This window comes from Heterodontus francisci, chromosome 4, assembly GCF_036365525.1.
Source record: "Heterodontus francisci isolate sHetFra1 chromosome 4, sHetFra1.hap1, whole genome shotgun sequence".
In the NCBI taxonomy this organism is placed as follows: Eukaryota; Metazoa; Chordata; class Chondrichthyes; order Heterodontiformes; family Heterodontidae; genus Heterodontus; species Heterodontus francisci.
This window is the reverse complement of record NC_090374.1, coordinates 171886620-171910187: the sequence shown is the minus strand read 5'-3', so window position 1 is coordinate 171910187 and position 23568 is coordinate 171886620. Positions and strand designations below refer to the sequence as shown.

At 41.5% G+C, this 23568-nt stretch overlaps 1 protein-coding gene across 2 annotated transcripts in view; it reads left to right on the top strand.

Moving 5' to 3' along the window:
- Positions 1-9694, top strand: part of LOC137369389 (trimeric intracellular cation channel type B-A-like) — a 53395-nt gene extending 43701 nt beyond the window's left edge. The window contains exons 5-6 of one of the 2 annotated variants that reach the window (XM_068030534.1): positions 4438-4555; positions 7919-9694. In XM_068030534.1, the coding sequence (XP_067886635.1) occupies positions 4438-4555; positions 7919-8167 (367 nt within the window). In that variant the 3' untranslated portion in view covers positions 8168-9694. Of the gene's footprint in view, positions 1-4437; positions 4556-7788 lie in introns of both variants that reach the window. The other variant, XM_068030535.1, reaches the window with a different exon arrangement.
- Positions 9695-23568: the final 13874 nt, after the last annotated feature.

Here is a 23568-nt window from a genome sequence, read left to right as displayed (position 1 = left end):
TTTGACAGGGTGAAAATGTGGAAAGGATGTTTCCCCTTGTGGGAGAATCTAGAACTAGGGGTCACTGTTTAAAAATAAGGGGGTTGCCCATTTAAGACAGATGAGGAGAAACTTAAAAAGGAATGAAACCAGACGGACCACCCGACATCGACCTAGGCACCGGAAACGACAACGACAAACCCAGCCCTGTCGACCCTGCAAAGTTCTCCTCACTAACATCTGGGGGCTTGTGACAAAGTTGGGAGAGCTGTCCCACAGACTAGTCAAGCCACAGCCTCACATAGTCATACTCACGGAATGATACCTGACAGACAATGTCCCAGACACTGCAATCACTATGCCTGGGTGTGTCCTGTCCCACTGGCAGGACAGACCCAGCAGAGGTGGTGGGACAGTGGTCTACAGTAGGGAGGAAGTTGCCCTGAGAGTCCTGAACATCGACTTTGGACCCCATGAAGTCTCATGGCATCAGGTCAAACATGGGCAAGGTAACCTCCTACTGATTACCATCTACCGCCCTCCCTCGGCTGATGAGTAATGTTGAGCACCACTTGGAGGAAGCACTGAGGGTGGCAAGGGCACAAATGTACTCTGGGTGGGGGACTTCAATGTCTATCACCAAGAGTGGCTCGGTAGCACCACTACTGACTGAGCTGGCCAAGTCCTAAAGGACACAGCTGCTAGACTGGGTCTGCGGCAGGTGGTGAGAGAAACAAGAGGGAAAAACATACTTGACCTTTTTTTTTTTAGATTAGAGATACAGCACTGAAACAGGCCCTTCGGCCCACCGAGTCTGTGCCGAACATCAACCACCCATTTATACTAATCCTACACTAATCCCATATTCCTACCAAACATCCCCACCTGTCTCTATATTTCCCTACCACCTACCTATACTAGTGACAATTTATAATGGCCAATTTACCTATCAACCTGCAAGTCTTTTGGCTTGTGGGAGGAAACCGGAGCACCCGGAGAAAACCCACGCAGACACAGGGAGAACTTGCAAACTCCACACAGGCAGTACCCGGAATCGAACCCGGGTCCCTGGAGCTGTGAGGCTGCGGTGCTAACCACTGCGCCACTGTGCCGCCCTTGTTCTCACCAATCTGCCTGCCGCAGATGCTTCTGTCGATGACTGTATTGGTCGGAGAGACCATCACACAGTCCTTGTGGAGGCGAAGTCCCACCTTCACATTGAGGATACCGTCCATCGTGTTGTGTGACACTATCACCGTGCTAAATGGGATAGATTTCGGACAGATCTAGCAATGCAAAACTGGGCATCCATGAGGCTCTGGGCTATCAGCAGCAGCCGAATGGTACTCAACCACAATCTGTAACCTCGTGGCCCAGTATATCCCCCACTCTACCATTACCATCAAACCAGCAGACCAACCCTGGTTCAATGAAGAGTGCAGGAGGGCATGCCAGGAGCAGCACCAGGCAGACCTCAAAATGAGGTGTCAACCTGGTGAAGCTGCAACACAGGACGATCTGCGTGCCAAACTACTTAAGCAGCATGCGATAAACAGAGCTAAGCGATCCCATAACTAACAGATCATATCTAAGCTCTGCAGTCCTGCCACATCCAGCTGTGAATGGTGGTGGACAATTAAACAACTAACTGGAGGAGGTGGCTCCACAAATATCCTCATCCTTAATGATGGGGGAGCCCAGCAGATCAGTGCAAAAGATAAGGCAGAAGCATTTGCAACAATCTTCAGCCAGAAGTGCTGAGCTGATGATCCATCTTGGCCCCCTCCTGAAGTCCCCAGCATTACAGATGCCAGACTTCAGCCAATTTGATTCACTCCGCGTGATGTCAAGAAACGACTGAAGGCATTGGATACTACAAAGGCTATGGGTCCTGACAATATTTCGGCAATTGTACTGAAGACCTGTGCTCCGGAACTTGCCGCACCCCTAGCCAAGCTGTTCCAGTATAGCTACAACACTGGCATCTACCCGGCAATGTGGAAAATGGCCCAGGTATGTCCTGTACACAAAAAGCAGGACAAGTCCAACCCGGCCAATTACCGCCCCATTAGCCTACTCTCAATCATCAGCAAAGTGATGGAAGGTGTCATCAACAGTGCCATCAAGCAGCACTTGCTTAGCAATAACTTGCTCAGTGATAGCCAGTTTGGGTTCCGACAGGGCGACTCACGACCTGACCTCATTACAGCCTTGGTTCAAACCTTTGGACAAAAGAGCTGAACTCAAGAGGTGAGGTGAGAGTGACTGCCCTTGACATCAAGGCAGCATTGGACTGAGTATGGCATCAAGGAGCCCTAGCAAAACTGGAGTCAATGGGAATCGGGGGGAAAACTCTTTTGTTGGTTAGAATCATACCTAGCGCAAAGGAAGATGGTTGTAGTTGTTGGAGGTCAATCATCTGAGCTCCAGGACATCACTGCAGGAGTTCCTCAGGGTAGTGTCCTAGGTCCAACCATCTGCAGCTGCTTCATTAATGACCTTCCTTCAATCATAAGGTCAGAAATGGGGATGTTCGCTGATGATTGCACAATGTTCAGCACCATTCGCAATTCGTCAGATACTGAAGCAGTCCATGTAGAAATGCAGCAAGACTTGGACAATATCCAGGTTTGGGCTGATAAGTGGCAAGTAACATTCACGCCACACAAAGTGCCAGGCAATGACCATCTTCAACGAGAGAGAATCTAACCATCTCCCCATGACATTCAATGGCATTACCATCGCTGAATCCCCCACTATCAACACCCTGGGGGCTACCATTGACCAGAAACTGAACTGGAGTAGCCATATAAATACCGTAGCTACAAGAGCAGGTCGGAGGCTAGGAATCCTGTGGCGGGTAACTCGCCTCCAGACTCCCCAAAGCCTGTCCACCATCTACATGGCACAAGTCAGGAGTGTGATGGAATACTCTCCACTTGCCTGGATGGGTGCAGCTCCAATAACATTCAAGAAGCTCGACACCATCCAGGACAAAGCAGCCCGCTTGATTGGCACCCCATCCACAAACATTCACTCCCTGCACCACCAATGCACAGTGGCAGCTGTGTGTACCATCTACAAGATGCACTGCAGCAACGCACCAAGGCTCCTTAGACAGCACCTTCCAAACCTGCGACCTCTACCACCTCGAAGGACAAGAGCAGCAGATGCGTAGGAACATCACCACCTGCAAGTTCCCGTCCAAGTCACACACCATCCTGACTTGGAACTATATCGCCGTTCCTTCAGTGTTGCTGGGTCAAAATCCTGGAACTCCCTTCCTAACGGCACAGTGGCGCAGTGGTTAGCACCGTAGTCTTGCAGCTCCAGTGACCCGCGTTCTGTTCTGGGTACTGCCTGCGTGGAGTCTGCAAGTTCTCCCTGTGACCGTGTGGGTTTCCGCCGGGTGCTCCGGTTTCCTCCCACAGCCAAAGACTTGCAGGTTGATAAGTAAATTGGCCATTGTAAATTGACCCTAGTGTAGGTAGGTGGTAGGAGAATGGTGGCGATGTGGTAGGGAATATGGTATTAAATTAATATTAGTATAAATGGGTGGTTGTTGGTCGGCACAGACCCGGTGCTGTACCACTCTGACTCTATGATAACAGCACTGTGGGTGTACCTACCTCACATGGACTGCAGCGGTTCAAAAAGGCAGCTCAGCACCACCTTCTCAAGGGCAATTAGGGATGGGCAATAAATGCTGGCATAGCCAGTGACGCCTACTTCCCATGAATGAATAAGAAAAAAAAAATGTCTCTCAGAGGGTTGTGAGTCTTTGGAATTCTCATTTGGTCTACCAAATGATCACCTTCATCCTTTGAAAGAAGTTGAGCATCAATTTACAAAACTCCTGCTCATCCTGTCTGCTTTTTTACCTTCTGACCCAGAATGGCTTTGGGATGCTTTAGATAACTGTGTTTTTGTGCAAATGCTGCTTTCTCTGGGTGAAGCATACACTCCAGTATAATGTATTGTACACAATCAAGTGAGAATGATGACCAGATGCCCAAATAACAAAATTCTTTGTCCCAGCTGATCTCTCTCTTTGTTCCCACTGATCCCCAGATGTCCGTAATTCTCATTTGTAAGGCTGAGGAAGATCACACCTACAGTGATAAATTGGGTTTGTTGCACATGTGGCACATGCCAATCTAATCACTATAACATCAAGACGTCATGCAATCATCCTTGAGCTAGGAAAGGAAAAGTTTATCCAGGGATTCTTGCTCCTACCAGAAAATGCGCACTGTGAATGTTGGCGATACCTAGTCATTGTTTGTGACTAGCCCAAAAAGAATGGCTTATTAATACTGCTGCTGAATTTGCAGTCTAACTGAGTTGGTCAATGGGCAACTTATCAGTGGTTTGTTCTCTTTGTGGAGTCACTCTGTTGGAAGAGTTTTTACTTCCTTTTTATTGATACATGTACTAATTATCCTGTTTCTGTTACAGTGGAACAAAGGTAACTCTGATAGGAGCTGTACTCTTTACTTTTCAGCAGATGAATTATCTACCTATTACCAGACACAACCTGATCTTTTTGTACACAATGTTTGTAGTTTCCACAGAGGTATGTAAATGTCATTAAACATGTAATTTTGCTATAGTTGTATAAATTTTTCTTTTGAAAAATAAATATGGAGTAATATAACTGTAGGTAATTCCTTTTATTTAACTTGTGTGAGACCATTTAACACTTTTTTTGTCTGCAGCACTTGCAAGTTCATTGGGCCCCTATTGTACTGTCTGGCTTTATGTATTCTCTGATATTTTTGGGGGTAGGAAAATAGAAAATTAATTGTGCTGTCAGACAGGTATTGACATTTTTATTGTACCTGCAGTACAGATGGTACCTGATGTATCAATAAATACTGAATTTGTGTTTCCTTAGGCCTTCTGTAGACCAGCAGCAATTACTTGGATTTTGAGTGCTGCATTTAATGAAATTGTTCCCATGAATGTGATTTTAGATTAAATGAAGCAGAGACAATGCACTTGAAAATTTTAGTCTTCAGAACCCTGAGCATTTCTGGATCTCTTTTCCAAGGCACCTATGGTTTATTTTTTAAGTTGGCTGATCTAATTTTTATATGTGATACAGCTGATTATATAATTTAGCAATGCTAGTGTTGAGAAGGTGAGAATATTCATTTTGAAGTAATTACATTTCTATCTGTTTCTCATCCCTCCCTCCCTCCCTGAGCCTGTGTCCTACCACTTCTGGCACAGCACATACTAAATGAGCAACAACTTTATAAATAACCAAAGGAGTATTCAATTGATTACAAAATAAAGCCACCGTCCTGTGTGGTTTATGTTGTTGAATTTGTCATCATAGGAAGTGGCCATGATCCAAATGGTATTGCATTTCAGGGGTAAAGGAACACAAGATGACTTTAATTGTATGGCTGCTCAGACAAAATAATAGAATGCTATTTCTGTGATGACAAACTGACATAGTCTACAGGTTTTGCATTTTGTACATTTGCAGCTTATTTGATCTTGTATGTGCAGTCTATTTTTCAGACTTGATGCACATGGTTCAGGTGCAGTGAATGCTGGAATGACCTATCTGTTCAGGACTTCTTAGACATGCTGCTATGGTGAGGCATTGCCTCTCTCATATTCTGTTCATTACTAGCCTCCACTCACATCTCCTTCGGAAGTAAAGATTATAGTGTGAAAAAGGATTATTCCAAGCAGTAGTGCTGTCCTCTATATCTGCCCTTGTCATGTGGTTGATATTGGCTGTTGCAATGAAATTGCTATTGGGTTGCTGGGGATGCTAATGTTTGTTTTCCTATAAATGCTGTGGTGCTTTGAAAGCACAAGCATAGAATGTAAAAGGAAAATAGAAGAATTTTCTTTTCCCTCATGCTGGGTGGCTTCAACTGAATTTTATTTGAAATGCTGTGGGGAGAAGATGAACATTTTACTAAAGCTTCACTGGTATTTAAGTTTTTGCTAAAATTGATTGTACTTGCTAAGGATGAGGAGGAAAAGAGATACATTTGCTGCCCTCTAACCAAATGATTAAAAAAGGAAATTTCTTGAAGTTAGTGCAATTCCTATAACAAGATATCTATTGGGAACAAACCAGGAGATTAACCAACATATCAATGGCAACAATGAATATAAACCCAAGTTATTTTTGTGTCTATGTGATATAGTGCTTTCTACTTGGAATATATCTTTTCTGTGCTCAAGCCTCTGTCTGGCAGACCTTTGGGAAGAAAGAAAATGCTTAATTTAAGGAAAGGTTTGCAGGAAAACTTAGCCGAGGTGAAAACCAAGCATGTTTGATTGTTTCATAAATGTGTTAATTTATACATGTTTTGATGTGTACTGTAACTTAGTTATGATACTTGTATGGTGCTAGAAATAAAACATTTTGATCTCATCACAATAAATCAGCTTTTCCTTCTGGATAAATAGAAAATTGAAATTTAAGTATTTCTAAGCTTTTGTTTATCCCAGCGTTTTCTGAATTTTGTGATCAGGGACAGTCTTTGAAAGTTCAAATTAAACTTCCAGATGTTTCATTAGGATTTCTGAGACTTCAGAATTCATTTTCCAAAGAGGAAGCATATCTCTACTTTAAATCTGTCAGATATTTCACTCTGACTTAGAAAACTTGATGTTTGAATATTGGAAGAATAAGGTATCAAAACTGGGTCCACCTCCTCGATGTGTTTTCCTGTTAGCCTCAACAAATTCATACAGAACAAGAAATGAAGTGCTTCAGTGGGATACACAGCGCTGTGATCCAGTTTCTTGCCTATTCCTTCTGTTGCTTTGCATAGACAACTCTAAACTCAAACTTTAGAGTATGTGAATTAATATTCTATCAAGGTGCTTTAAAGACTAGAGAATCTTGATTGGTGTTGCTTATGGCATTTTGGAGGATATGCTCTTGCATTGGTGGGGGTGGAATTTCTGCTGAAAGGATTGAAAAGAGCATTGTGTTCAGAGACACTGAATTATGTACTTTAGTTTCATGGAAATCTAGTGTTTTCCTTAACCAGTACAGATAGATAAATGTGTTTCCTTAACATACACTAGTTATGTTACAAAAAACTTAATTTGCAGGAATCATGAAGGGTGGTTCAGGACATTGTGGTTGAATAATTTTCTTTTGGCTTTGTGACCATTTACTCATAGTTTTCATGAGTAGTTAGCAATGTTTCACTGAAAGGTTATGTACTATTCTTATGGCTTTTGATGCATAAATTTCCTATTTGTTTCATGGTCTGTTGCTGTTTTCGAATACCTTCACTTATGTGCAGATGTGACATGAATTAACAGTTTTTGAATGATTTATTAAATCTGGTGGAGCAGGTGTCTATCAAAACCTAGTGTTATAAGCGTGCTGCTCAGCTAACGAGCAGTGTCACTTAACTAGTGCTGGCCGGCAGTATAAACAGCTGATCAGTAAATTCTGTAATCCCCAATATTAAGGGTGACTTTTTTTTTCTCCCTATCATTTTTAGTACATCTGCAACATTTTAGAACTTCACATTTCTAAATTTTTATTCATATTTAGAGTTTGCCTCTTGTAAAGCTTCTTTATTTAAAAAAATTGTCATTAAGATTTATTTAGATCAGCTCTGTGATCTTAACACCCAATTGGATTTATTTGGAGACATTATTTACCAGACTAAGGCACATTTGAAAGCTGCTAATCTTGAGTTACATGAATATGCATCCTTTTTTTTAGGTTTCCATGCTGTTTTTATTTGTATTTTTTTGGCATTGATCAGGCTGCTCTGTACAATTTGGCAAATATATTATTTTGTATTTTAGGTTGCAATGGTGCTCTTTAACATTCATCATTCCCCTTTTGCACCTATGGAAGTTGCTTTGTACCATATGGCATTTAGTTGGCAGTCCAGTTCTACTGAACCACATTTTAAAACAGAAGCTTCTGTTAAAGGGGAAGAACTGGAGACACAGTGCCCTGCTGCCTTTGGTGCAACTCCTGAAGAAAGTGAAAATATCAAAAGGAGGAGGACAAAGAAGGCTGAGTAAGATACTTACCAAGAATCGCAGGATCCACAAGGTTATCTTTCTGCTGGACTTCTGTTCCATTGAAAGCCTTTGGATGAGATTTGAAATTGAGAAACCTTTTTGTAGCACAAACAATAGTAAGAGTATAGTCATCTACAAGATAAAATGTACCTAGGTACCATTTGAAAAGTTCTGCACAGTTCAAATAGACATAAAACAGGCTAAAGTTATTGGAATAACATATTGACTCTTGTTCATGGTTTTATTTTTTTACAATGTTACTATGGGTTTAAGTGGGAAGTACATGTAATACCTGTGCACAACATTTAAGGGTCCTTTATTGTAAAGAAAAGTTGTTGTAATTTAGTATTTATACCAAGATTACAATATTGTTTCAAAAATTTGTAAATGTTACATAATTATTCCTGTTTTAAAATCTTACAAGTGCTAGGAAATATTGAAATTGTACATTCTACAAAATGCAATGTTTTTTTTAAAGACGAATAGCAAAATGATTGGAACAACAAACTTTTTAAACTCTGGTAAGTAAAGTGACAGCCTGGGCCTGAATTTGAGAGCCAGCTCTGACATTCTAGATTCCCTTTGGCAGTCTGAACAGTTTGTTGGTGAAAGAAAGCAATACAGCTTGGATTAATACTTCTGCATCACTTGGGTCAACCTTCCAATATGCTAGCTAAAAAGATATCCGGGAGAGGAACTGTTCCTGCTGCTGGTAACTCGGGCAGGTACTGGCTGCTTTACTAATACCTATTCAAGTTGTATGGTCATGTTTAAACAATATCTTTTATATACTGTTCTTCCTGCTGTCAGTGCCTTGTTCATTGATATCCAAAGTGGACTGTCAGCCATTGCAGTCCTGTTGGATCATTATCTCATCCTTCCTTCATAATTCAATTGGAAAGAAACAAATTTATGGCATAGTCAAACAGCTGGCTATTCAGCACTGATATTTTCTAATAAAGGATCTATTTTTGTTTTTATATTTTAGTGTATTGTAAACTTGGGAATTCACTTTAACCTTTAAAATGCAAGTTCTGTGCAATTAATATGAAATGGTTTTCTATACAAAGTGAATTTGCCCTTTTTCACTTAACACTGTGATGGTGATTAAGCATCTCTGTTTTTTGCGGCATGGTTCTTTATTTGTTTGCTGTTTAAAGGTGTACCATTTTACAAGTGTTTGTAAACCTGTAGTTGTATAGTTACAAAAAACATTGACAGCAAAATGAGGTAGACAAAAATTACTTTAAGGTGTATTTTCAGATAGCTTAGGATGGAACTTTTCCAGAAACCTATGATGCAAGAGGATCTGTGAATTTATTCTTTATGCTTGATTTATATATTCCAATGTGAAATAATACCTGATGGTTGCTTGCTCTACATGAGAATCTAGAATGGACTTAAAGCACATGCAACCAAGAGTCACCTCTTCCTTAGATAAGCAAGGTATTACATGAGTGATGAGTTTGGGCAATCTTTGGTACTCATTGGGGTGAGAGAACTATTGGAACTTACTATCACCATTCTGTACGCAACTGGGTAATTACTTGATCACTTTTATCATTTCTGGGTTAATAGTGACTTGAAATGTAACAATTTTCATTGATCCATGTGCATTAATTTTACAATGTGCATTTTTGGCTGAAGTATCTGCAAATAAAGTTCAACTCTCCTTTCTCTAGCAATGTGTTTCAATCATTAAAGATGCTTTTCCTATCTCGCTCTGTCCCTCCACACATCGCTGGACTGCTCATCAGTTTACATTCCAGGGAATAGAAGAATTGTGCAATTTTAGTACATTGAAAGGTCTTGGTATTATGTGACCAGCTCATTCTGTTGTGTGATAAAACTACACTCCAGATCGTATGAGTCATGCTGAACATGGAGAAAACCTAATGCAGACCAAAAACTTGTAACTGTGCCTGCCTGTATAAAGCAGGTAGACTTGCTTGCCAGGATCATTTTTTTTCTGGCAGAAGTGAGCTTTGAGGGGAATGCTATTTGAAACCTTTGTCTCAGTATCTTCATTACTGGAGTGATTTGAATTTTGCCTTCACCCTGTCTTAATCTGGCATTCCTGGAGACCACAATTTCCCTCCCTGCTCAAACAGCTGCAAAGAACTGAGTTTCCCTAACGGAAGGAGAGGAGGAGGCCTGCAAGCATATCCAATTGCATTGTGGGAGGTTGTAACCCTCTCGCTCCTGATGAGTTTGCAGCTTTCCAGGACTTGGGCAACGCACGAGTGACCAGAGAACCTTTGTGCCACCTTTTGCACCAGACCTGTATCCCATCTCAATACACACAGGGCTTTGTTAGTGGTCGTCAAAGGAACAACAGATCACATTTTGTTGCTACTCTGGCTGATTCCTGACTGTAGCTGGGGATCCCTGCAATATTAGTTAGCATGCATTCTGTTCCTGCAGTCACTGGGCCATAGATGGTTGCTTCACAAAGTGGAATTTTACTTATTTGGCATGACTACACGAGTAGCTTGACAATTTTATTAAGTAGTTGGTTCCCAAAAATACATCGAGCTGTGGGTGGTTCCATCTGTGAACCTCATGAGTTTCCGTAACCAGAAGGGATTCCAGTTCCCCAGGCAGCAATGTATTCTTTGGTGGAACGTGGTACATCTAGCCATTTGTCTAGCCATTGAGAGAACAGTTAGGGAAATTGAGGGTTGCTGCAGGTGTCTGAATTGGCCCAGAGGGGCACTGTGGTACATTCCAGACTGGGTTTGACACACTTGGAAGTTTGCTACATACTGCACAACTTTGCCCTCCAAAAACAAGGAAGTTCCACAGGAGGAGCGCAAGCTTGATGTGGTAGAAGGGCACCAGAACCCATCAGGCATAACAGCAGGAAATGGAGGAAGCAGCAGTCCCAGTTGGTTAGGAAGGCATATGGGATATTTGCCTTTATTAGCCGAGGCATAGAATATAAGAGCAGGGAGGTTATGATGGAGCTGTATAAAACGCTAGTTAGGCCACAGCTAGAGTACTGTGTACAGTTCTGGGCACCACACTATAGGAAGGATGTGATTGCACTGGAGAGGGTGCAGAGGAGATTCACCAGGATGTTGCCTTGGGCCGGAACATTTCAGCTATAAAGAGAGACTGAAAAGGCTAGTATTGTTTTCCTTAGAGCAGGGAAGGCTGAGGGGAGATATGATTGAGGTATACAAAGTTATGAGGGGCATTGATAGGTTAGATAGGAAGAAACTTTTTCCCTTACCGGAGGGGTCAATAACGAGGAGGTATAGATTTAAGATAAGGTGCAGGAGGTTTAGAGGGGATTGGAGGAAAAAAAATTTCACCCAGAGGGTGATTGGAATCTGGAATGCACTGCCTGCAGAGGTGGTAGAGGCAGGAACCCTCACAACATTTAAGAAGTATTTAGATGAGCTTTTGAAACGCCATAGCATACAAGGCTACAGGCCAAGTGCTGGAGAATGGGATTAGAATAGTTAGGTGCTTGATGGCCGGCACAGACACGATGGGCCGAAGGGCCTGTTTGTGCTGTATAACTCTATGATTGTGGGAGTACCTTAACTACACAGATGGCAGTGGGTTAAGAAGGCAGCTCAGCACCACCACCTTCATAAGGACAACTAGGGATAGGCAATAAATGCTGGCTTTGCCAGCGCTGACCACATCCTGTAAATTTTTTTAAAATGGTGCCATGAGGCCAGAACTTCCCCGGCAGTAGACTCAACTGTGCCTTCTGAGAAATCCTGAGAGATTGTCCTCCGTGTCTGATATAGGTGTGATGTTCAGCAAGATCAGGGCAGGACTCCTGAGATGAGCCTACTGATTATCATTCAAGATTTTCCCTTCTCTTAAGCCTCTGTTGCAGGATCCTGTTCCATTCCCGAATGCTCTGGGACTCAAGTCGTCATTCCTGTTAACCTTTCCCCACCTCTCTGACTCCCAGATAAGCAACTTGGGTGAGTGTGTGGGAGAGAGAGGGAAAATGAAACTGTGGCCTGAAGCAGAGGGACCTGATTCCTCTTCCTCCTTCCTTTCCTCCCCTTTTCTTCTCCCCTTGGCTGTGATAGATCTATAGGAAAGGAACACCAATTCCACATTACAGGCATTTAAAGGAAGCTGCTGCTCCTGTCATTTTTGCTGTCTTTCAAAGGGTGCTTACACTACTTGGGAAATTATCCTTGGTCTCCAGGCTAGTACTTATCCCTCAACCGACGTCATGGAAATAGATGATCTAGTCCTTTATCACATTTGTGTTTGTTTGGCCTTGCTGCGTGCAAATTGGCTGCCATGTTTCCTACATTATAACAGTAACTATACAGCCAATGAAGTACTTTTGAAGTGAAGCTCTTTGGAACCTCCTGAAGTCGTGAAAGGTGCTATAGAAATGCAAGTTCTTTGTTTCAGTGTTTGTCCTGCAGTGATTACATCAATTCTATGACACACAAATCTTTGAATTTAACAAGTTATTTTGCAAAAATAAAGCAATCGCTCTTCAGAAAATTGTGGTCATCTTTTATAGTTTAGTCTTTGTGCTACACAGCTTTCTGGAACTGTTTATAGTCCATCTTAAATGAATTGAATTTTTTGAGGATGTAACACAGAGTCGATGAGAGTAGCATGTTTGATATAGTCCACATGGATTTTAGCAATGCTTTTGACAAGGTCCACATGGCAGACTGGTCAGAAAAGTAAAAGCCCACGCAATCCAAGGGTAAGTGGCAAGTTGGGTCCAAAATTAGCTCAGTAACCGGGAAGAAAGGGTGATTTTCGAGTGTTTTTGTGATTGGAAGGCAGATTCCACTGGGGTTCTGCAGGGCTCAGTATTAGGTTCTGTTTTTTCGTGTTATATATAAATGATTTAAACTTAAAGATAGAGGACATGATTTGAAAAGTTTGCAGATGATATAAAAATTGATTATGTGGTTATTAGGAACAAAGCTGTAAATTGCAGGAAAATATCAATGGACTAATCAAGTGGGCAGAGAAGTGGCAAATGAAATTCAATCCAGAGAAGTGTGAGGTGATGCATTTGGGGAGGATAAACAAGGCAATGGAGTACACAATCAATGGTAGAATATTGAGAAATGTAGAGGAGCAGAAGGACCTTGGACTGCAAGTCCACATATCCCTGAAGGTAGCAGGACAGGTAGGATAAGGTGGATAAGAAGTTATATGTGATACTTACCTTTATGAGCTGAGGCTTAGAATATCAGAGCAGGGAGGTTATGCTAGAACTGTATAAAAACACTAGTTAGGCCACAGAGAGAGTACTGTGTACAGTTCTGGTCACCATATTACAGGAAGGATGTGATTGCAGTACAGAGGGTACAGAGGAGATTTACAGAGGATGTTGCCAGGACTGGAAAATTTTAGTTATGAGGAAAGATTGAATAGACTTATTTTCTTTGGAACAGAGGAGATTGAGGGGAGATTTAATTGAGGTGTAGAAAAGTATGAGGGGCCTAGATAGAGGATGGGAAGGACCTATTTCCCTTAACCGAGGTGTCAATAACTAGGGGTATAGATTTAAAGTAATTGGTAGAAGAATTAGAGGGGAGTTGAGAAATCTTTTCACCCAGAGGGTGGTGAGAGTCTCGAACTCACTGCCTGAAAGGGTGGTGGAGGCAAAAATCCTTATCACATTTATAAAGCACTTGGATATGCACTTCAAGTATTTTAACCTATGGGACTATGGACCAGGAACTGGAAAGTGGGATTAGGACTGGCTGACTCTTTTTCAGCCATCACAGAAACAATGAGCCAAATGGCCTACTATGATATAATTAAGGCTGCTGTCAGAAATCCAACTATGTTGGAGGTATGATGGGTGGAAACACACATTCTGCCGCTTCATGGTGTGTGCGTGTTGCTACTCCTAAAGTGCTGTTTTTTAAAAATCTGGTATTAAGCTTCATCTTTCAATTAGTCAGACACCTAAACTTCACACCATTAGCTTTATTTGGTTAATGTTATGTGCTACATTCGAGAAAAGGAACATTTTGTTACCGCTGATTTTGTGGTGGGTATTTCTTGAATTCCATAGCAATATTAATGCATAACATAATACCTCATGCTGTATTATGTAAAGTGCTTTTGGGCTTCACGTTGACAAGGCAGATGCATTACAATTCTGTTATAAGATTGTCCAAATCAAATTTAGGCAAGTGGTGTGATTTGACCTCAAGGCAATAATCACACAACACTTTTACTTTGCACCAGCTGTAATACATCTGTAACTGCTGTGATGTGAAAATCCCCAGATGATCCCATTGAGCACACTAGTTTTTTTAAAAACCTTAATTTTTAATCTTTGCAACTTTAGCAGAGAACCAACTGCCTCAGTACTGTTGAAACGTAGCCTCTGTGCAGATGCCAGTATGCTTTGGTTTTCCTGACTTGGGAATGGTATGTGAGTCCAACAGATCATACACTTTGACCAGCTTTGCATCACTGTAAGCAGGTACTGGTCTCATGCTGCAGTAAATTTGGGTCCTAAAGGATTTGTCTAATTTTTGTCTTGCTTTCCAAGATATGGGATTGGCTGAAACAGCATAAAAGATCATGGAATTTTAAATGTAGTATTTCATTTACTGAGAAACTAAGTTGTGTACACCAATGAAACTATGAAATGGTTCAGTATAGTTTTTTTTTAAAGTTTTTTAGTGGTTTTAAATTGGGTTACTCACAGGTGGAGAACCTTATTTAAAAAAAAGTATTTCTTGATAAACCCATTTTCAGCTGTATTAATAAAACTGCTTCAGGTTGTCACTCATATATGTCAAGGAATACATTTTAATGGGAAAAAAATTACATTCTATAACGTTGTGCTGGTTCATGGGAGCTTTTACATTTGTAATTATGCAACTCGGTTTTAACGGAAACTTGAACTGTAACCTAACCAGGGGATTGCAAGCACGTTTTGGGCGCACCTTCCCAATTGTGCCTAAAGCGTTACCTGTAAAATTCCAGAACATCAAATCAGGGAGCCTTGCCAAGAATGCTGATTGGATATATTTCCATGTAAACCTGTAGGTGGCATCATATTCACTTTTATTCTCAGGCAAGGTAAGGCATGCTACAATCTGCAACCATATAAGAGCATGTGTTAATTGGAATAACCTACAAAACTGCTCACAGCAATCTAGATCCAATTAATTTACTCTTAAGGGTAGAAGTGGAAATGTCAATATTACATACTAACATTTATAAAATGGTGCATAAACTGGCAAACCAATATAGCAAAATATACTTGCAGCACTGCAGCATCTAAAATGCTTCAGGCTGACCTCAGCTTTTGTACTCCTCTGTTATGTCACCTCAATCTCCCATGCCTCACAGTAAGAACATATATAGAACTTAAAAACCAAAATTTTTAAAAATGTTAATGAATATAATTCAGTCACTACAGCCATGATGACTAACTGCAATTTTTAAAAAAAATCTTGCAATGTGGACATTGCTGGCATTTATTGCCCATCCGTGGTTGTCCTCGAAGGTGGTGGTGAGCCGCCACCTTGAATCACTGCAATCCATGTGGTGAAGGTACTTCCTCAGTGCTTTTAGGGAGGGAGTTCCAGGATTTTGATCCAGTGATGATCAATAAACGTCAATATGTTTCCAAGTCAGGATGGTGTGTCACTTGAAGGTGTACTTGAAAGGGGTGGTGTTCCCATGCTCCTGCTGCCCTTGTCCTAGACAGTAGAGGTTGTGGGGTTTGGATGCTAATGACAGTCACAATAATACTGTAAACTGTAAAACCATTGAAATATTTTTAGGCTGTTAATTTTTTTCATCCATGTGTTGTCTCTTCTGACCCATCGACACCCCCCCGCCCTGCTCTGCTCTTTACTGGGCCTATTGTTCCATAGGAACTAATCTTCTTATACATTACACAGTCTTTGTGTGCAAATTCTCACAGGAGAAAGGGTAGGCCATTCAGTCCCTTGAGCCTGTTCCGCCATTCAGTTAGATCATGGTTGATCTGTATCTTAGCTCTATCTACCTGCCTTGGTTCTATAATTCCGAATACCCTTGCCCAACAAAAATCTATCAATCTCAGTTTTGAAATTTTCAATTGAGCCCCAGCCTCAACAGCTTTTGAGGGAGAGGGGTCCAGATTTCCACCATCCTTTGTGTGGAGTAGTGCTTCGTGACATTACCTCTGAATGGCCTAGCTCTACTTTTAAGGTTATGTCTGCTTGTTCTGGACTCTCCCACAAGAGGAAATAGTGTCTTTCTACCTCCCCTATCAACTCCTTTAATTGTCTTAAACCCCCCCCCCCTTTAATCTTTTATATTCAAGGGAATGAAAACCTGTCCTTATAACTTAACCCTGGTATTATACTGGCGAATCTGCACTGTACCACTTCCAAGGCCAATATATCCTTCCTTAGGTGCAGTGCCCAGAACTGAACGCAGTACTCTAAGTAGAGTCTAACCAGTACCCTTATACAATTGTAGCATAACTTTTCACCCTTTGTGTTCCAGTCCCCAGTTTACCGACAGGTGTCAGGAGGCTGCTCAACTGTGGTGGGTATCACAGCTAAGCTGGATCCAGTTATCACCCATCAATACAAGCACACTTCCAGCAGGAATCACTGCCTGGCAATCAAGTACAGAAACCTTGACATATCTTTTCAATCCATGGCCCAGAAATACTTAGGCTAATTATAGCATCCCTACAAATAGCAGCTGAGATTAGCTAACTCAGCACAGGCCAAAGATTGGAACCTGAGACCTTTCTATCACAGCAAGGCTCTGCTACTCACCGAGTCATGTGCAGTCCTAATCTAGTTTAGCCTTGGAGAGGGTGCAGAGGAAATTTACTAGAATTGTTCTGGGCATAAGGGGCTTCCATTACATGGAGAGACTACAAAAGCTGGGATTGTTCTCCTTCGAGCAGAGAATACTAAGGGGAGATTTAATTGAGGTGTTCAAAATCATGAATGTTTTTGATGGAGTAAATAAGCAGAAACTGTTTCCACTAGTAGGTGGGTTAGTAACCAGAGGACAAAAGATTATGAGGGTTCCGAAGAAGGGTCACTGACCCGAAACGTTAACTCTGCTTCTTAGTTTAGTTTTAGTTTAGAGATACAGCACTGAAACAGGCCCTTCGGTGCCTGTTCTGTGCTGACCATAAACCACCCATTTATACTAATCCTACACTAATCCCATATTCCTACCACATCCCCACCTGTCCATATATTTCCCTACCACCTACCTATAGTAGGGGCAATTTATAATGGCCAATTAACCTATCAACCTGCAAGTCTTTGGCATGTGGGAGGAAACCGGAGCACCCGGAGGAAACCCACGCAGACACAGGGAGAACTTGCAAACTCCACACAGGCAGTACCCAGAATTGAACCCGGGTCGCTGGAGCTGTGAGGCTGCGGTGCTAACCACTGCGCCACTTTCCACAGATGCTGCCAGACCTGCTGAGTGGTTCCAGCATTTCTTCTTTTTATGACAAGAGATTATTGCTGTACTGTTCAGTTCATCCAACCACAAACTCTGTTCCCTAGCCTGGTAAAACTCTGGCAACTCTAAGATTTAAAAAAAAGCATCCTTGTTTTCAAATCCCTCCATGGCCTCGTCCCTTCCTTATCTCTAACCTCCTCAGGCCCCATAACTCTCCTCGAGCTCTGCGCTCCTACAATTCTGGCATCTCCCGCATCCCTAACTTTCTTTGCCCCACGATTAGCAGCCGTGCCTTCAGCTGTCTAAGTCCTAAGCTCTGAAATTCCCTTCCTAAACCCCCTCCTTCTTTCTACCCCTCTCTCCTCCTTTTACGATGCTCTTTAAAACTACCTCTTCAACCAAGCTTTTGGTCACATGTTCTAATACCTCCTTATGTAGCTTTGTGTCAAATTTTTTCTGAAAATGCTCCTATGACGTGCCTTGCAACATTTTACTAGGTTAAAGGTGCTATATAAATGCAAGTTGTTGTGGTGCAGTCAGCAATAGAATTATTTTTCAATAGGTTGTGACAAACATAAGCAACAAATTGCATCCATCCCACCATCATCTGACATTAATTTGAGATTTTTAAAGCTGTGTTCACTTCGGTATTGGCTGTTACTATTGAGAGATGTTAAACAGAGTTGATGAATTAAATAATTCAAGAAAATCGCAAAATTAATCTATATTGTCAATACAGAGCAGCTGGCTGACAATTTTACAGAGGTGAGAGGATCTGATGGCATCATTATCATAACAGTGACGCTTGAGGGCATAGCTGCAGTCATCAGTGCTCTGCAACTGTATTGCAGTTAGCATATATATACCTGGCCAGTTATTGTTTTATGTGATAAATAAAAGTTTAGAAAAATATAAAAAAGAAATCTATTTTACCTTCTGATCTGATGCCCATTTTGATGCGATGCTTTCTATTCAAATTCAAGGCATGTGCTGTATTATGCACATGTAGGGTTGCCAATCCTCCAGAAATGTCCTGGAATCCCCAGGAGTTACAGATTCATCACCTGGATACTGCTGTGAGCAAATCAATGGAAGAAAAAATTCATAGAGGCCTTAAAAATAATGTGGTGGAGTTTCAACCTTGGGGTGCAATTGGCAATCCAAACTCAAATTGCACTCAAAACTATGTTATTTTTCAAAATTTAATTTTTTGCTCAAGTTTCTGCTCAAGTAAAGTCTAGACAGAGTAGACAGAGAGAAACTGCTGCCATTGGTGGAAGGGTCAAGAGGCAGAGGACACCGATTATAAGGTAAATGGCAAAAGAACAAATGGTGACATTAGGAAAAACTTCTTTATGCAGCAAGTAGTTAGGATCTGGTATACACTACTTGAGAGTGTGCTGGAGGCAGATTCAATTGTGGTTTTCAAAAGGGAATTGGATAAACACCAGAAGAGGAAAAAAATGCAGGGCTACGGGGAAAGGTTAGCGGAGTGGAACTAGCTGATTATGCTCGCTATCTGCAAGAGCAAGGCACGGTGAGCCAAATGGCCTCCTGTGCTGGAACCGTAATATGATTCTAAATATATTTGCATGTTGCCAAATGTAAAATTTTCTATGAACCAGCGCAACCATTTGCATCTAAAAATATCCCTTGATATATTTAAGAGTGGTAACCTGGTGCAGTTTTATTAATCCAGCTCAAAATGGGTTTATCACAAAAATTAAACATTTTTAATAAGGCTATATGCAACCTGATTTTAAGTAACTTGAAATGACCTTTTAAAAAAAAACTGCACAGAACCATTTACTAGTTTCATTGGTGTAGAGTTGTCAGTTTCTTACTAAATTAACTATTTTTAAATATTTGAAAATTTATAAAATGCGCCCTTGTGCCTGAAAACATAATTATTAAATTGCAGGCCTTTGAGGATATAATTGGCAGAAACATGCCGTGGTGGTTAATTCAAACTGGGGCATGGCCAGGTTGTGGGCGGGACTGACTTACAGTGTGATATTTTTTAAACCAGCTCAAACGATTGTGGAAACTCAATTTGGGCTGGATGTAATTTGCACTTTAAATTCGTCGATCTTTTGCACTGGTTTGGCTGATTTGGGAGAAATTGCAGTGAATAGAACCACATAACCGAATGGAAAATCTACCTCGATGTGTTTTTTTTTTACAAATGGTTTCTACACTTTTGTTAATTATAAAAATATAGAAATGTGGGGCAAGGGAAAGAGGCTGGTTGAGTAACAGTGAAGAATCATCCAATCAGGTGTTGAGTTTGTTCACTTTCCAATTGTGAGGTGTACCTGATCCATATCATCGTGTTATGCCTCAGCGCTAAGTTGAAGATTACTCCGCAGGACAGGTTTGGATGAAAGTGGCTGACTTAAATGCATCCTTCCAGACTACCAAGTCTGATCTTCCCACCCAGCTGTGTCTTAAACCCAGTCTTTTGGTCTTGGCTAGTCCCCATGCGACCTGTTCTAGCTGTTCCTCAACCTTTGTGTGAAAAAATCGTTCTTGACATCTCTCCTAAATTTGTTTTACACATTGCTTACCCTGTGCACCTGTGCCTTGCTATCTCTGAAAGTTTTGTTCTATTTACTTTTTCGATCCTGTTAATATACCTCCATAATGTCTCCCTTGAGACTTCTTTTAGAGGACAAAAGCTCCTAGATTATTAAGTCCTTTCTTGGAGCTCATTCCTCTAATACTTCCATTGAAATAGCAGACAGAGAAATTTCATACAATATCTTAGCCATGTGTAATAATATTACACAGCATGATTTTAACCCTTTGATGTTGGTTTACCGCTATTCCACATTTTTCTCTTTGCCAAAGAAAGATAAAAAGAAAGGCTTGCATTTATATAGCACCTTTCATGATCTCAGGATGTCCCAACGCACCCTACAGGCGCTGAAGTACTTTTGAAGTATAGTCACAAGTAGTAATCTGGGAAAGGTGGCAGCTAATTTGTACACAGTAAGCTCACACAAACAGCAATCAAGTAAATGACTGGGTAATCTGTTTTACTGATGTTGGTTGAGGGATAAATATTCGCCAGAACAGTGGGGATAATTTCCATGCCTCCTCTTCAAAATAACACCATGGGATCTTTTACATCCACCTGAAAGGGCAGGTGAAGCCTCAGTTTAACAATTCATCTGACAATGGATTAAAAAGAGAAACTTTTTTCCACTGGTGGGAGAGTCTAGGTCAAGGGGATATAACCTGAAAGTGGGAGCCAGGCCATTTTCAGGACAGAGGTTAGGAAACACTTCTTCATGCAAAGGGTGGTAGAAGTGTAGAATCCTCTCCCACAAAAAGCAGTAGGTGCTAGCTCAATTAATAAGTTCAAGTCTAATGTCGATAGATTTTTACTAGACAAGGGCATTAAGGAATATGGAGCCAAGACAGGTGGATGGAGTTAATATACAGATCAGCCAGCCACAATCTCTCTGAATAGGGGAACAGGCTGAAGTGGTTGAATGGCTTCCTCCTGTTCTTATGTTCCTATTCCCTGCCTGTTGACCATTAGATGTGGGAATTGAATATCCAGTTTGCCCCTGAAATTCCAGCCATCTCCCCTACAACTTCCTGTGTAAGGGACTAATCCATATTTTGGTACTTAAGTAGAAACCTAGTCATGAGCAAACTCTATCTGATATTCATTAAAGCAGTAAAACTGAGACCAAACTAGACTTTCCAGTGTTAATGTAGTCAGATGAATCCTGTGATTTTTTTTTTTGTATTTTTACTCGAGTCGTTAGGGAAGAGATTGCAAAACTAAACACGTCAGCTTTGGTTTTTGCTATTGTCTAGAGATAATTAAAATCTAAAGGCAATCTAAGCAGCCTATTTTCACTTGGATCAGGCAGCAACAAGAAGCCCGAATAAAAATGCATTTCTAGGTAAATGATTGAAAGTTGAATTTGATATCATCAATCATGCCTGTCAAGCAAAATCTTCTTTGTCCCTGCAGTTTTGCAAGGGATTATATGATGGAAGTAGCAGTCAGAATTGACAGCATATCCGTTTAACCGGTTCTGCAAGCTTTCAAGATCAAACTTGGAACTATGCTGTGTTACATTCAAATATTGAAAGGATTACAACTGTAATTATAGATATTTGACATCTGTTTCTCCCCCTTCCCCCCGCCCCTCCGCTTTACCTTTGCTCTTCTGAGGGTGTGAGGGTGGTGGGTAACGCCAGTGAGCAGTATCTCAGATGCCCTCTTACATTGATGCCATCAGTGGCTCAGCGGGTAGCACTCTCACCACTCTCGCTTGTAAGTTAGGAGCTTGTGGGTTCAAGTCCCACTTCAGAGACTTGAGCACATAATCTAGCTTGACGCCCCAGTGCAGTACTGAGGGAGTGCTGCACTGTCAGAGGTGCTGTCGTTCTGAGATCTTAACCAATGCGCTCTCTGCTCTCTCAGTTGGATCCCATGGCCCTATTTCGAAGAAGAACAGGGGAATTCTACCTGGTGTCCTGGCCAATATTTATCCCTCAACCAACATGGCTAAAAAAACAGAAAAACGGTCATTTATCTCATTGCTGTTTGTGGGATTGTACGTTACAATTGTGACTACACTTCAACAGTACTTCGTTGTCTGTAAGTGCTTTGGGACTGAGGTTGTGAAAGGTGCTATATAAATACAGGTGTTTCTTTGCCTTTCATATGTACTCAAGAGGCCGTTCCCCTTGAGTGACCCGGAGACTGAGTATTGGCTGTTTGAGCCTGAATCTGTTCTCATTGTAAGTACCTACTTCCCTGTTTTTTTTTAAACAAACTTATTTACTGCTTTTAGGTAAAATTATTAGATTAGATTAGAGATACAGCACTGAAACAGGCCCTTCGGCCCACCGAGTCTGTGCCGACCATCAACCACCCATTTATACTAATCCTACACTAATCCCATATTCCTACCAAACATCCCCATCTGTCCCTATATTTCCCTACCACCTACCTATACTAGTGACAATTTATAATGGCCAATTTACCTACCAACCTGCAAGTCTTTTGGCTTGTGGGAGGAAACCGGAGCACCCGGAGAAAACCCACGCAGACACAGGGAGAACTTGCAAACTCCACACAGGCAGTGCCCAGAATCGAACCCGGGTCCCTGGAGCTGTGAGGCTGCAGTGCTAACCACTGCGCCACTGTGCCGCCCTGCTTGCTATTTTAATGAAGTTGATATAAATGTGTTCATGTGTCTCTAGATAGCAATTGGGAGGGAATTCTTGCCAAATCCAGCCCCATCCACAAGCACTGAGGTTCATTGTAGCATTGCTATCTCCACCTCAGCAGAAATTGGCTCATGCAGCTAAGATCCCTGCTGTGGAGTCGAATCAGCAACCTTGGTCTATATGGCTCAGCACCTGCCATGATTTACCCACTGGAACAATTGTGTGGCAACATCTGGAATCCTTTTTGCTGCAACACTGGTTCTGTTATAAAGGACAACTGTTCCTGACTCTTTTCAAGTTACATTTTCTCTTTTATCATCGAGCATCAACTGTAATGCATCATTATAACATGCAGAATGCACATCTCCCAAGGACTATATTACAATGAGACTGTCATACAAGAGATATGTTTAAGTTAATGGTTCTTTAGCTTACTAAGATCTGTATAATAGTGATTCTATCAGATATTTGACCTCATTAAGATGCAGGACTGTAGAACTCTTCCATTCCTTGAACTTTGTTCAACGTTATAACACAAGAGTTCACTTTCACACGCACACACATGCTGTTGACATATCATATCCCCTTACCCTAATTCCAAATAGTTAGAAGTGCTTTATATAAGAATGTAAGAAAACATGCCATCAGGCCAAAATAGCCCACTGTTTCCAATAGATTACACTCATTCTATCCAATCATGGAATCTTCTGCATGTATTTAATCACCTGAGGGAAACTTCTGCATTAGTGCTTAGTAATCCCCAAAAGTAATGAAGCAAAACTGCAGAATATTCATCATCGCCATGTTTTCCTTATTAGATCCTCACCCGCTGCCCTGAATTTCATGAGTCTCCTGTGTAAAATTGGGGCAGCTCATTATCCAAGCCAGCAAATTGGGGTGCAGGCTGTGCTCCCTGCCCCACAACCGACTCCTCACTTTCCAACT